Consider the following 16,573-nt stretch of genomic DNA (forward strand, 5'->3'; position numbering starts at 1 on the left):
AAAAATTTCAAAGCACAGAACCACAATTAGTTGCAGAACATATTTCAGACTTTGACATGGGTTATAATTTCACAATTTTAAGTTTTTCCTTCTAGCTGCTCTAAAATACTGGAGACTAGAAGAGATATCAATTTAATGATTCAGCATTCATATTCATTTAAGTCCTATCTTCTATGTATAATTCCACCATCACTTTTGATCTTTCCATCCCTCTCTTTGAGGTTGTTTGGGCTATGGTAATTCTAAATTTTTGATGTTGGAAGAGTCTGTCATTATTATGGGGTAGGGAGATGGAATTATCTGCTGTTCTGGAGAGGCTGGGCTAGGTTTCAGGACTTACCTGGACCACGGACACATCTGGAGGTTGTAGGTTTCTGGAAAGTTACTCTAGTGCATGAAACCCTTGTGGAATCTTATATATTGCCCTAGGTGTTCTTTAGGATTGGCTGGAATGGTCCTGGCTGGGGGTTGGCAGGTTATGATAGGTAGCAAGGACTACCTGAAACTTGAATAAGAGCAACCTCCAGAGTAGTCTATTGACTATTTGAACTCTCTCTGCCACTGATACTTTATTAATTACATTTCTTTTTCTCCTTTTGGTCAGGATGGAATTGTTGAACTCATGGTGCCAGGTCTGGATTCATCCCTGGGACTCATCTCCCATGTTTCCAGGGAAACTTTCACCCCTGGATGTCATGTCCCATGTAGAGGGGAGGGCAATGATTTCACTTGCAGAATAGAGCTTAGAGGGAATCTGAGCAACAACAGAGGTCCTCCAGAAGTAACTCTTAGGCTTGCCTATAGGTAGTCTAAGCTTCTCCACTACCTACATAAGCTTCACAAGAGTAAGCCTCATGATCAAGGGCATGGCCTATTGATTTGGGTATCTCTAAAGTTTGACACAGTATCAGGGGATTCCCTAATGGTAAGGTTCAGTAGTTCCATATTCTTTCTCCCCTCCTTCAGAGGACTTTGCCAATACTTTTTGATTATCTGGGTAATGTACTCTAGGATGTTTCCAGGCATTACCATAATCTATACAGGATTAAAGGACCTCTTTCTTACTCTGTGCTTCCTGTGTTTCAATTGTTCAAATGAGCTCTACAGATAGGTTGAATTAGATTACGCACTACAGAAAACTTCAGTTCCAGATCAAATAAACTTTTCTTCCATTGGTTTCAAAGAGTATGTGTGGTTTTAAAATATAGACACTGCCTTCATTATTGCTATGCTCTGAATTACTTTAACCCCAACCTGTTTGACTTTGTTCTTATCTCTAAATATCAGGTTATATATATAAAATAGTCTCTCAAAATCCAGAAATAATAATCACCACTCCGGATTTAATGTGTTTGCTCTAACAGCTTACAATCTAGGCCCCTGTTTTCTTATAAGCACTTTCTAAAGGTGACCATATCATTTTTTTTCTGGCTTATTTTATCTCACCAAACGTCCCACATGACCATTCACATCACTGCATGCCTCACAACTTTGTTCCTTTTTGTAGCAGCACAGCCTTGGTTCATAAGTATACATCATCGTTCGCAATCTACTTCTCTATCAGTGCATCCTTCAGCCTGCATTCCTCAGGCTGTAGATTCCTCTCATGTAGAGGGTTCAAAGTCCACAGTCCATCAACATTCTCAGTTTTAGATAATTTCATTGTTCCCAAGAGAAAGAAAACCAATAAACACACCCTCGCCAAATAGGAAATCTAAACCTCCTCTTAACTCTTGTCCCTCCCCCCATTATTTACCTCTGCTGTTGCTGTGGCAGTGCATGCAACAGCAGTTTCCCCCCTGAACCCTGGACTTAAACATTCTTTATGCAAGAATCATATCTTTGAAGTGATTCTAATGAGAACTCATTCATATTCCTAATGTGAGTCAGTGAGACATGTAACTCTATACAACCCCTTTCAACTGTTGTTCATCTTCAATATGGTAATATTACTTCTAGACCCACTGGAGAATCACCTTCCCTCCTATCTATTCCTTTAGTTTAGAGTTCAACCTCATTAGCTAATGGTTCACCCATTTCTAGCTTCTACGGATCTCTAAGTTCCCTATATTCTATATTACAAGCCTTTGATTATACCTTGAGGCTGGTCATAAAAATGGACTCATACAGTATTTATCCTTTTGTGTCTGGCTAACTTCATTCAGCATTATGTCCTCAAGGCTCATCCAGCTTGTCATGTACTCAGGATGTCATTTTGTCTTACTGCTGCATAATATTCCATCGCATTTATATACCACATTTTGCTTATCCACTCATCTGTTGATGGGTATTTGGTTTGTTTCCATCTTTTGGCAATTGTGAATAATGCTGCTATGAACATTGGTGTGCAAATGTCTATTTGTGTTATTGCTTTCAGCTCTTCTGGGTATATACCAAGTAGTGCTACTGCTGGGTCATAGGGCAACTTGATATTTAGTTTCCTAAGGAACCGCCAAACAGTCTTCCATAGTGGCTGCACCATTATACATTTCCACCAGCAGTGCATAATTGTCCCAGTTTCTCCACATCCTCTCCAACATTTATAGTTTCTGGTTTGCTTAATAGCAGCCATTCTTATAGGTGTGAGGTGGTATCTCATTGTAGTCTTGATCTGCATTTCCCTTCTAGTCAATGAAAATGGGTACCTCTTCATGTGCTTTTGAGCCATGTGTATTTGCTCTTCAGAAAAATGTCTATTCATATCATAGATTTCCTTCAGTAGTCTAAGGCCTTGTGTTTGGGGCATGGTTGTAAAGCAGGGAGCAGGGCATGGGGTGGAGCACTCAGTACAAGTGATTTGTTTCAGGGCAGGTAGTCTGCTTTTAATATGAAGTTTTCAAAATGTTTTTCTTAATTGTCTGAATACTCTGTCTAGAAACCAAAGATTTTACAGCAGAATAATATCATTGTTAATATTTGTTGGCATTATCATCCTTTATTTCAGAAGACAAGTCTTCTCACTCTTAAGGGAAAACCTGTTATGAATAATTAGTCCTTTCATTTTGAATAAATAAGGTGCTAAAATAGTTTCATCTATTGCATAGGAGGTGTTTGGGAAGTATTACAGTGGTTAAAAGATGTTTTTTATCCTTTGGCTGGTTAAGTTTGTATAGGTAAAATATTTTTCATATGTTTCAAAGATTGTACAAAATTTCTAAAATTCTGACAGTTCTCACTTCCATGTTATAACCTGAAACTAATCTGTAGAATGTTAAACAATGGTATGATGTTTTTGTGGTTTTAGATATTCTTAAAAAGCTATAGATCATAGACATAGCCAAATTGTCAGTTGCACTGCTTTGCTCTAATAACGCTATACAAGTATATGTGGTTGGCTATCAGTCAAAGTTCCGTCTGTTAAAGGGAAAGACTTTTAAAAGGCAGGACAAATATACAAATTATATTTTATCTGTTAATTAACATAACACCAATAAATGTGTAAAAGTGATACAGAACAAAACTATAAAACAACTGCCTAATGTTTTTATTTCTGAAAGTAGCTTCCTTTAAAAATGCTTATAAAAATTAGAGTTTAGATTGTAAGCTTAACAGTCATCTTTCAATTCTGAAATCGTTTGCTCTTTGATTAACCTAGTAGCTCCCTGGAACTTTATGTATCTTGTGTGGAACCTGAGACTCAGATTTAGTTCTCCAGTTCTGAAAGTCAACGTAAGTTCATAGACCAATGTTTTAAAAAAATGGAAAATGATTAAACTCTGATTAAAGACGTGATGAAGCTGACTAGGTTAAAACTAAGGTAAATCAATATTCAAGGTAGAAAATAGTATTGTCTCTATCTTAAAGCTTTAACTTAAGACAAAAAGAAAAATGTTTATTTCGTTCAAAATTTAAATTTTCTGCTGCATGCTATCTAATCTGTCTAATCAGATAATGTAAACACCATAATTCAGCTTTATTTGATATAGAACCTAGAGTAAAGAATGAAATTTTAATGTTTTGTCCAAGTTAATGTTAAACCATGATGCATTTCAGAATATTTGGGGTAGAAAATGTAAAAGTATTTTCAGATTCCCTTGAGGGACAGGGCAAAAATAGAACTATTAAACTTTTCCACCTGAGGAATTCCTGACATTTTCTTAAGCAAGAGGGATTCCAACTTAATAAGCCAAGGCTTCAATCTTAAAGCTTCCCTAATGAAACTTATTTCTATAATAATAAACTGAACCTATTTATTAGTGCCTATTTATTATCTCCAGAAAATCTCTGCTTTTATTCAAATGTGGTCTCTGTCTAAGCCAAATTCTGATCTCCCCCCACACCCCACAAGGCAAATAATTTCCAGAGGTACAAGCCTGACATTGTGGGACATAACTGTTCCTGGTATCATGGACATAACTGGCCCTGGCATCATGAGACATAAGTTCCAAGGATGAGCCTGGCCCTGGCATCATGGATTAACTGACCAAAAGGGGGAAAAGAAATAGTTTTCTTTCTAAGAGATTTCAAATCAAATCGAGAAATCATTCTGGAGGTTACTCTTATGCAAGTTTCAGCCATATATTGTAAACTGCCACAATATGGTGAACCCCAACTGATCTAGTGTGCAAGCTGCTGGAATGTGATATACCACAACTGGAATGGCCTTTTAAGAAAGGAAATTTAATAAGTTACAAATTTACAGTTCTGTGCCTATGGAAATGTCCAAACTAAGGCACCCAGGGAAAGATAGCTTAATTCAAGAAGGGCCCATGTATCTGGAACACCTCTGTCAGCTGGGAAGGCACATGGGTCCCTTGCTGGTCCCTTGCTCTAGGGCTCAGGAGCTTTCAGCCTCTCTTCCTGTGGGGGTTCTTCATTTTGCTTCTCCAGGGCTGGCTCTCATCTCTTGGCTTCCTTTGGCTCTCTCCAGGTTCTGGCTTACTTAACATCTCATGGTGATGTTTGCTGGGTTCTAAGCATCTCCAAACATCTGTGTCTCTGTTCTCCAAACGTCAGCATTTGTATCAGCTCTGCTCTGAAGTTTCTGTTGGCTATGTCTCTTTTGGCTCAGAGGTTTCTGTCACTTCTGGCCCTTCTCAAAAATGCTTTCTCTTTTAAGGGATTCCAGTAAACTAACCAAGACACACCTAGAATGGGTGGAGTCACATCTCCATCTAATCAAAAGACCACACCCACAATTGGGTGTGTTACCCCTTCATGGAGATAATCCAATAAAAAGTTTCCAACCTATAGTGTTAAGTCAGGATTAAAAGAAATGGCTGCTCCCACAAGATTGGATCAGGATTAAAACATGGCTTTTCGGGGGGTACATAATACTCTCAAATTGGCACACCAACCAACAGTATTTATGGAAAACCTGAAAGATATCCTAGGTTTTATAAAATTTTACTTAAGTTTGTTTTTCAGAAACTTAAAACATCCAGGTTGTTGCAATGCCAGAGAAGTTCTGAAACTCAGAAATACTGGATTCTCCAAGAACTACAACTGGGTTCATCATCTCATTTCTCTGCCCCTTAATGACAATTATATCTGAAATGATCATAAAAGCCCCTATCTTGTGCCTTTGTGACTATAAGAGCTGTTACTCCCTTTATCTGGTCATTTTCTTGTAGGGCAAAGGCCCTAATGCTACCGAAGAATTTGAAGTCAGCCATTAACTGGTTTTTAATCCCTGACATATATTGATCATATTGGTTAGACTTTACTATTGAAAGATAACTTGCTTCCCTTCCCTTTGGCTTATACTTTCAGTATTGAAGTGATAGCTCTGCCTCACCTCCTTTCTGATTCCATTTTCCTACTGAAATGATAATGACAACATGGTCTCCATTTCTGCTTAGAACTTGCTATTTGAAATGGTAATGACCTCATCTCCCTTTGCGAAAATCCATTAAACCTTGAATCCCTTAAACAGATTTTGGGCTGATAAGCCATCTGTTCTCCTACAGCACACCTAGTAATTACCTCTTTCTCTCTTTGGAAAAAAAAATGTGGGAGAATTTAAAATATTCACAAACAGAAACAGAGAGTTCAATCCTTCGAGAATCATTAAAGGGAGTTCTGCAAGTTGAAAGGAAAATGTAAGGGAGCAATGTGAAGAACAAAAGAGTATTTGCAGGCCATGTGACTCAGCAGGCAGAGTTCTCGCCTGCCATGTTGGAGACCCAGGTTCTATTCCCAGTGCCTGCCCATGAAAAAGAAAAAAAGGAATTAAAATAAAAAAAGAAATAAAGAGAATCAGCAAAGGTAATGGAAGGATAAATGCAAAACCTAGTGGTACTGTATCCTCAATATAAAGCTCTACTTTTTAACTCTTATGAGTCAAAGTACAATTAAACAAAAAAAGAAATTATTCCTGATAATTGACAGGCAAAATATAAAGTCAGAATAAAACAACATAAGGAGGAGAAAGAGAGGAATATAGAAGTCGAGAACATGTATGCCATTGAAGCTAAGTTGGTATCTTTCCAAATTAGTATCCTTTCAAATCTGTAACCTACATTACAGATGTAGGTTGTGGAATATAAACCCCAAGGTAACCACAAATAGAGTATTTAAAGTATCTACAGTAACAGAAATGAGAAAGGGATTAATCAGATACATCACAAAAGGTCAACAATCATTGACATAATATGGGGGTACATAATACTTTCAAATTGGCACACCAACCAACAGTATTTCTGGAAAACCTGAAAGATATCCTGGGTTTTATAAAATTTTACTTAAGTTTGTTTTTCAGAAACTAAAACTTCCAAATTGTTGCAATGCCAGAGAAGTTCCGAAACTCAGAAATACTGGATTCTCCAAGAACTACAACTGGTTTCATCATTTCATTCCTCTGCCCCTTAATATGACATATAAAATATGACATATAAATATGACATATAAAAAAACAAAGGACAAAATGGCTGAAGTATTGCCTTTACAGTAAAAACACTGAATGTTAATGGATTAAACTCTCCAATCAAAAGACACAGATTGGCAGAAGAGATACAAAAAATCATGATCCAACAGTATGTCATATACAAAAGACTCACCTTAGACCCAAACATACAAATAGTTTGAAAGTGAAAAAATGGAATAAGATATTCCATGGTAATAATAACCAAAAAAGAGTTGACGTAGCTATCAGACAAAATAGACTGTAAATGTAAAATTTGTATAAGAGACAAAGAAGGACACTATATACTAATGAAAGGGGCAATTCACCAAGAAGAAATAATAATTATAAATATCTGTGTACCTAACCATGGTGCTGCAAAATATATGAAGCAAAGCTCAGCAAAACTGGAGGGAGAAAAGAGACAACTCTACTGTAATAGTTGAAGATTTCAATCCACCACTCTCATCAATAGATAGAACATTGGGTGGGCCACGGTGGCTCAGTGGCAAGAATGCTTGCCTGCCATGCCAGAGGACCCAGGTTCGATTCCCGGTGCCTGCCCATGTAAAAAAAAAAAAAACTGTAAAAAAAAAAATAGATAGAACATTTAATGTAAGATCAATAAGGAAACAGAGAGTTTGAATAATGTGATAAATGAATTAGACCTAACAGACATATATAGTATATTGCACCCAAATAGCAGAATACAGATTCGTCTTAAGTGTACATAGATCATTCTTCAGATTATACTACATGTTGGGTCACAAAACAAGTCTCAGTAAATTTTAAAAGATTGAAATTATTCAAAGCATCTTCTCTAATCATAATGAAATGAAGCTGGAAATTAGTAATAGGTGGAGAAATGGAAAATCTACAAATATATGGAAGTTCAAAAATACACTCATACAATCAGTGGGTCAAAGAAGCAATTGCAAGGCAAATCACTAAATATCTTGAGATGAATGAAAATGAGAATACAATGAAACAAAACATATGGGATGCAGTGAAGGCAATTCTGGGAAGGAAATTTATAGCCTTAAATACTTACATTAAAAAAAGGAAAGGGCTAAAATCAAAGACATAACTTCACATTTGGAGGAACTAGGAAAACAACAGTAAATAAACCCAAAGTGAGCAGAAGGAAGGAAATAACCAAGATTAGAGCAGAAATAAATGAAATCGAGAATAAAAAACCACAGAGAGAATTAATAAAAGCAGAAGTCGGCTTTTTGAAAAGATGAACAAAATTGGCAAACTGTTAGCTATACTGATAAAAAGAAAAAGAGAAATAAAATTAAAAATGAGCTGAGGGACATTATATTGATCCCACAGAAACAAAAAGGATCATAAGAGGATACTTGGAATAACTGTATACCAACAAATTAGACAACCTAGATGAAATGGGCAAATTTCTAGAAGCACACAAACAACCTACACTGACTCTAAAAGAAATAGAAAACTTCAGCAGACCAATTATAGATAAAAAGGTTGAATTCGTCATCAAAAACTTCCCAATAAAGAAAAGCCCAGGACCAGATGGTTTCATAGGGGAATTCTACCAAGCATTTCAAGAAGAATTAATACCAATTCTGCTGAAATTTTTCCAAAAAACCAAACAAGAGGGAACATTACTTAACTAGGTCTTTGAGGCCAATATCATGCTAATGCCAAAGCCACATAAAGATACCTAAAGAAAAGAAAATTGCAGACCAATTTCTCTTATGAACATAGATGCAAAAATCCTCAACCAAATACCTGTGAGTTGAATCCAACAGCACATTAAAGAACTATGCACCATGTTCAAGTGGGTTTATCCCAGGTATGCATGGGAGGTACAACATACGAAAATCAATTAATATTATATACCACATTAACAAAAGAAAAGAAAAAACATATCATAATATCAGTTGATGCAGAATAGGCATTTGACAAAATCCAGCATCCTTTTTTGATTAAAAAAAACAAAAACATTTAGAAAAATAGGAATAGAAGGAAACCTCCTCAACTTGATAAAGGGTACATATGAAAAACCCACAGCTAATATTATATTCAATGGTGAAAGACTGAAAGTTTTCCTTCTAAGATCTGGAACGAGACAAGGACACCCACTGTCACCACTGTCATTCAACATTGTACTAGATGTCCTAGCCAGAGCAGTTAGGCAATAAAAAGAAGTAAATGGCATCCAAATTGGAAAGGAATAAGTAGAACTTTTACCATTTATAGATGATTTGATCCTATATATAAAAATTCCCAAAATATCTAGGGCAAAGCTACTAGAACTAATAAATTCAGCAAAGTAGTTGGGTACAAGATCAAAAATGCAAAAATTAGTTGTGTTTCTATATACTACTAATAAGTGATCTAAGGGGGAAATTAGGAAGAAAATTCCATATACATTAGCAAGTAAAGGAATCAAATATCTAGGAATAAATTTGACAGGAATGTAAAAGACTTGTACACAGAAAACTACAAATCATGGGTAAAAAAAATAAAAGAAGGTACTAAATTAATGGAAGGACATTCCTTGTTCATGGATTGGAAGAATAAATAACATTTAAATGTCAATTCTACCCAAAAATGATCTACAGATTCATTGCAATTTCAATAAAAATTTCAACAGCATAGAAATGGAAAAGCCAATTATCAGATTTATCAGGAAGTGTAAGGGGCCCTGAATAGCCAAAACCATTGAAAAAGAAGAATGAAGCTGGAGAGCTCATACTTCTTGACTTTAAAGCATATAATGAAGTTAATCATCAAAACAACACTATACTGGCACAAAGATAGATAAATTGACCAATGGAATCTAATCAAGAGTTCAAATATAAATCCTCACACCTGTGCCCAATTGATTTTTGACAAGACTGCCCAGTCCACTCCATTGGGAAGCAATAGTCTCTTCAGCAATAGTGCTGGGAGAGACTATGCCAAAGAATGAAAGGGGATCCCTATCTCACACCATATTATAAAATTAACTCAAAATGGATCTAAGACCTAAATGTAAGAACCAAGACCATAAAACTCTTAGAAGAAAATGCAGGAAAGCATCTTCAGACAGATCTTATTTTAGGCAATTGTTTTCTTAGACTTTACACCCAAAGTACAAGCAATAGAAGAAAAAAAAATAGATTAATGGGGCCTCCTTAAAATTAAAAACTTTTGTACACAAAGGACTTTGTCACAGAAGTGAACAGGCAACCTACTTAATGGGAGAAAATATGTGGAAGCCACATATCCAGTAACGGTTTACCATCAAGAAATATATTTTAAAAATCCTACAACTCAACAATAAAAAGACAAACAACACAATTTAAAAATGGCAAAAGACTTGAATAGACATTTCTCCAAAGAGGATATAGAAATGGCTAAAAAAGCATATGAAAAGATGCTCAACATCACTAGCTATAAGGGAAATTCAAATCAAAACCACAATGAGATATCATTTCACACCCACTAGAATGCCTTCTATTAAAAAAACTGAAAATTACAAGTGTGGGAGAGGATGCAGAAAAATAGGAACTCTCATTCATGTTTGATGGGAATGTAAAATGGTGCAGCTGCAGTGGAAGACAGTTTGATGGTTCCTCAAGAAGCTGAGTATAGAATTGCCATATGATCCGGCAATCATGCTACTAGGTATATACTCAGAAGAATTCAAAGCAGGGGACTCAGACATTTGCACACAGATGTTAATAATGGCATTATTCACAATTGCCAAAAGATGTATCCATGAAGCAATGATTGGATAAAAAAGTAGTGTATATATGTGTGTGTGTGTGTGTGTGTGTATACACACACACAATGGAATATTATTCAGCTGTAAAAAGGAATGAAGTCATGATGCATGTGACAACATGGATGTATCTTGAGATATTATGCTGAATGAAATAAGACTTGATTAGGAGATTAATTATCCACCTAAAGTCAAGCTCCCATCCTAGAATCAAAGTGGGTGAACATAAAGGTTCCTCTGGTTGAGCCAGACCCCCCTACCCCGTATCCTTCTTCCTGAGCCTTATCTCCTTGCCGGGTTCTCACATCTACTCTTTCAGAGTGGGCTGCTTGATTTGATTTAATTAGGTGTCCATCCCTGGCCAACTCCCTGACTCCTCTTTCATAGACTGTTTTCTGGTTCTTCCTGTCTTGACATCTGACCTTGTGTCATTTCTAATCTGGCCTCCACTGCCACCTTCCCAGTGGACAGCTAATAGCAACTATGCTCTGTTATATGATTTAGGAAAGGCATCCGGTGGCTAAGACAACTCACTACTGCTTCTTCTAGCTCTCCATGGACCCACCTTTTGTTCACTACACCATCTAGTTCAGACTTCTTCAAAAGTAGGGGAATTCACACTGCAACTTCTGCTTTGGCGCTTTTTCCTGGGGAACTCTTGCCCCATGTTGCTTCTGGCCAATTCCTATTTATCCTTTGGTCTTAGTGAAGCCATCATTAACTCCCTCCAGGAGGCCTTCCCTAGTCCCCTCATCTGGGTTGGTCTTTCTCTGTGCTCCTGAAGCACCTGTAAACAACTGTTCCACAGCATCTGTCACATGTGGTGTGGCTGACTTACTGGTCATTTATCCAGTTAGATGGGAAGGCAGGACTGTGCACATCTCTTATCTCTAAACAGGGCTCAGAATAGAGCAGGTGCTATAAACGAGTTATATGAGTGAATGAGTGAATCAATGAAAGAGAGAAAGAATGAATTTTGCAAGTGTTTCTAGACTTTTTTCTTTCCAAACCTTTCTGCCTACAAGTCTATTCTAAGAGATCATTTTCTTCATTTTATTTTGCTTATATTGTTTTTAACTTTCCTTTTAAGAAAATGCCAGAAAAAAAATCCTTTGTATCTGTGTTGCATAATGGATGATAACCAACAGACTGGAAGAATAAACTATCTCAGAAAAACAGTAAAAGTTTGCTAGTTCAGATGACAAAAGTTCTGAATTTCTAACACTGTGTACGAGAGTTCTCAGTTCGGCAAGCTTTTTCTTTATAGTGCAAATTACTTTTGTAAATAAGAGTAGGGAGCCTGTCCAAAATATTTAAAACAAATTCTGTAATCTCTAGCACTTCAATAAATACCAATGAATATTTAGGTATATGGCAATTACTAGTTTTTCTATGCATTCATTAAATTAAATGGCTCTTCTAAGAACCTCTGTTGGTGAATAATTCTCAAAATATCTTCTACATTTGCTATCATGATACACAAGGTTCTATACCTCCTAATCAGGCACTCTGAGCTTGATGTCTTAGTTATGTCTGCAAGATCTTATATTATGCCACTGCCTTTGGCCATGTTCCTACTGTCTGAAAATCCTCTTCTTTACTTTAACTGTGGACTGTGACTTCTCTTTTTCTGAACTCCCTAGTTAGATTTCTGCTCTCTGCATAAGGTCAAACCAATCATCCTGCAGCAGGAACAGAGTACTACTCACTGCTGGAATCCCCAGCACCAAATACAGTTGTAGGCAGAGTAGCTGCTCAGTATTGATGGAAATAGGATTGAACTTGATAGCTCCATTTGAAACCTTCTGTACAATAAAAATTAGAAAAACCACCTTAACAGTCTTTTACAACTGAACTGGCCTAGTTGGCCTGTTAGTGTGATTGTACTGTCCTATTAATGTTGTATTATTGACCTCATGGAATTTCCATGAGAATTCCGTGGAACAATGTATGTGAAAATAGTTTGCGAACTACTAAACAAATGTAAGTATTTATTTAAATTTCTATTATGGAATAACATTACATTCGTTACACAGAGTTTTCTAATAGTACTATTTTGAATTAAGATTCTTTCATATTTTTGTGAGCAACGGCATATTCTATATTCTGTTACATAAACATGACTTTAAACCCAATCACTTCACAAGCCATTTGAAGGGTAATCTTGCTCAAATCAAACAAACAAAAAACTCCAGTGTAAAATTATGGGTGTGAAGTGTGTTTTAGTTATGAAAGTTTAAATTCTGCCCTTGCTACCAAATGCTGCAAATGCCAGTATATGCTCTGGAAGATACTTCATAGTGACAGTGAATAAATTCCAAATGGACTAGAGAAATAGACTTTGGAAAAGAACTCTTCATTCAGTTGTAGTAACTTACCCTCTTGGAATTTGTATGTATCAGTAATATCCTTTATGCCATCTCCTCCAATTTGCTTGGTCACAATTAATTTGCCAATGTGGGTGGCATCCACCGCTTCAACAACCTGGGTGCCATCTTTCTTAGCTGTGATGTAAACAAGGTCACTGTTGACCTGAAAAGAGGAGAGAGCATTAACCATCTTTGAATGATTTATCACCAAAGTCCTTAACCTTGTCTAGGTGATGTAGCAATCTACAGATCCCTAGTGTTGAACATGTTCCTTTATTCAATAACGATTTGGAGGGACAAATTAGTTTTGAAAATATTCCAAAGGGAATTTAGTTTAGATTAATCATTGGATACTTTAATTGAAGAACATTCGAGACTGGCTTTACTGGTGGTCTAACCATCAACCATTTCTTTCTCCCCTTCTTTTCTTGCAGACAACGCTCGTCTCCTAAGGGAGGACTGAAAACGCTGCGCCCATTTCCTGCTTTTCCAGATTTCCTTTAAGCTAGGAGTTTTTGTGTGACCTACTCCTAGGAAGAAGAGGAAGTCTGTTAGGTGCTTCCAGGAAAGATTTTTCTCCTTTCCAAAGGAAGAGAGGTACATGGGAGAGTGTGCCTTTTCTTTCCTGCTTTCAGTGGTTGTCAGGTGAAATGAAATGATATTTGGAGCTGCTGCAGCCATCCTGAAACAATAAAAAGAAGCACTGCCAGCAATCTAAAGATGGAAGTGGAGAAAAATGAGGGCGTTTGAGTATTTAATGATGCTATTAAGCAACGAAGCCAACCTTGGGACCACCATCTTTGGGATTTCTTATATAAGAAATAATTCCTTTTTAAATAATTTTCATTCTGCTACTTGCAGCCGAAAGCATTTTAACTGAAAAAAATATTAAGATTATCAGAGGAATTCAGACAATTTTTCTGGTGGTTTAGAAATCCATGCTATATGTGAGACTTGGAAATAGCATCTGGGGGCCCATGCTGGCTGGTCCCCAGTCTCTCCCAAGATATTGTGTTATCATTCTACTTTCTAGAGACAATGTCTGAATATGTGTTTGAAAGCTGCTTTCCCCAGAGTTTCTTATTATATTCTTAACAATCACTTTCTTGGGGGCCCCATCAATTAAAATGGAAACTGGTACGAAACATCAAGTGCACTTCTCTTTCAGTTGCTCCAGCTGAAAGTAGTCATTGATGTACCGGCTAAATATTTTGCAAGCCCCCATCCAAACCTTATTTCCCTTCATTTTAAAATAGGGTAATGATAGTTCTTCCTCATAGGGAGGGTGGCAGAGCTAATGATATCAATGCATGCACATTACTTATCACAGTGCTTGGCATATAAATATATCAATGCTTGGCATTCAATAAATACTAGCAACAGTGATATATTATATAATAATGTTGCCAGATAGTGTTCAAAATGTTAAGTTTCTAATGATGGACAGAATAGATTTAGTCACTGCCCTTTTTATAGGGTTTATGGTCTAGTAGGAAAGAGTCTGTGCAATGGAATCACAATGGAGAACTTTTTAAAACGTTAAAGTATAATTGAGGCATTCTTGGTTGGGAGCTTGAACCAACTGTTTTTTTATAACCTCCAGGTAATTCCAATGGATACCCAGGCCTGAGAACCTTTGTAACACAGTACAGTAAGAACTGTGAGTCCAAGATAGTATGCAAACACATGGGGGAGGAAGGATTGGCTAGGAAGTTACCCCAAGTTGAAACTGAAAATTGCATAGGAGTTAGTGGACTAAAGGATGGGTGGAAGGAAGGCTGCCACAGGCAGAGGGACAGACAGGTATCACAGCTCTATGGAAGGCAACCAAGAGAAGCACTGGGTCAGCTGCAAGAATATGAGTTTTGACCTTGGATATGTAATTTTACAAGGTCACAGAAACCTCTCTGAACCTCTGTTTCTGCTTCTATGAAATGAAAATAATTGTCCTTATTCTGCTTTATTTCATAGGAACATTTTAGTACTGAATGGGAGAGGATATACGTGCGAATGACTTGTAAACGTCAAACTCCAGTAAAAATGTAATGGTCATTATTAGGTAATGAGGAAATTTGATGATATAGACCTAACTTTTAAAGTCAAGGTGAAACAAACCACTTTACTCTACTTTCTCACAAAATGTCCTGAATTGATATTAAGTCCAACCTCTGTAAAGCAAGTAACCTATATTTACAGAATACCCACAATATTTCAGGCAGGTTTTATTAATTATTTAATGTAAGCCTCACACTAGCATCCTATGAGGTTTGAATTACTATGCCAACTTTGTAGAGGCCAGTGCTGAGACTCAGAAAGTCAAGTGCATTGTCTGAAGTTGCATGGCTGGAAGATGATGGAAAGGAAATGCAAGACCCTGGTCTGGTGCCACCCCTCTCTTTGATCTCCACATCTTTTACAGTTTGAAGATATATGTACCCCAGAAAAGATCATGCTCTTAAAGCGAATCCATTCCTTGTGTGTGCAGATCTATTGTGGGACCTTTTGATTCTGTTATTTCAGTTGATTCATGCCCCAGGTGTCTTAATCCTCTTTCTGGAGTCTTTTATAATTAGCTCAGAGAGAAAACCCAGGGACACTCAAAGGGAAAAGCCAGAGAATCTGAGAGAGGACACAGAGAAAAACCACAGAAACAAAAGGAAGCTACTGGAGCCAGAGACAAAGAGCAATGAAATTCAGGAGAGAAGGGAGAGACAGCAGAAATCGCCTTGTGCCCGGCCATGTGTTAGAGATGCTGAGGATTGCTGGTAGCGATCTTCAGGGAAGAAACCACCATCACCTCTTGAGGCCTTGACTTGGATAGTTTCCTGGCCTCAGAACTGTAAGCTTGTAACTTAATAAATTCCCATTGTAAACGCCAACCTATTTCTGGTATGTTGCATTTTGTCAGCTTTAGTAAACGAGAACACCATGCTGCCTCTTCCCTTTACCCCTATAGCTAGGTTTAGAGCAATAGCTGGGTTTAGACGAGGAGATGATTCTGTACTTGGGGCTCAGGTTTCTGAGGGGTGACACACAGTGTCCCCTCTTCTCAGGGAGAGGAACCAGAGCAATTGAGTCTTTAAAAAGTATTCTTAAAATTTTCAGAAGGGAGATGGGAACCCATTGGAAGATCTGGGCCAAGGGTATGATATGTTTTTATTCACACTTTAAAAGGATAACTCTGGGGAATGAGCTGAAAGGGGGTGAAGAGAAGGAGCAGGGAGAGGAATTAGGAAGCAACTATATGACATTAAAGGCTGAAATGTGAAATCAGGAATAAGGACAGAGTGGGTCCCTAGGAAATTTTATTTGCCATTTTTTTTGGGTAAGGAAAAGCTCAGAAAACTTAAGGTGAGCTGTCTGAGAATGTCAGTGCTGCCTTTGGAGGAAGCCATGCAGGCATAGGCATCTATCCTCCTGCACTTGCAAATTACAGCAACAGTGAAGGCAAGTATCTTCTCCATAATGAACTGTTGCAATAGCTTACAATTATCCAGGGAGACAAGGCTAAATACAAAAGTGGTTACATCCCTAGTGCTCCTTGAGAATGGCTTAGGAAATTTGTGTGGCTGGAATCTCAGGCCCGCCCAACAACATGAAGAGAGAAGAGAAAAGCATTTGTGA

The 16,573-nt window shown here is 37.2% G+C and overlaps 1 protein-coding gene across 3 annotated transcripts in view; it reads right to left on the bottom strand.

The window, feature by feature from the left end:
- The window catches only part of F13A1 (coagulation factor XIII A chain), a 182,753-nt gene that overhangs the window by 43,244 nt on the left and 122,936 nt on the right, over nt 1–16,573 (bottom strand). For all 3 annotated transcript variants that reach the window (XM_077143620.1, XM_077143618.1, XM_077143619.1), the window contains exon 11: nt 12,959–13,112. In XM_077143620.1, the coding sequence (XP_076999735.1) occupies nt 12,959–13,112 (154 nt within the window). The remainder of the gene's footprint in view (nt 1–12,958; nt 13,113–16,573) is intronic.

Source organism: Tamandua tetradactyla, chromosome 25, assembly GCF_023851605.1.
Source record: "Tamandua tetradactyla isolate mTamTet1 chromosome 25, mTamTet1.pri, whole genome shotgun sequence".
Classification (NCBI taxonomy): domain Eukaryota; kingdom Metazoa; phylum Chordata; class Mammalia; order Pilosa; family Myrmecophagidae; genus Tamandua; species Tamandua tetradactyla.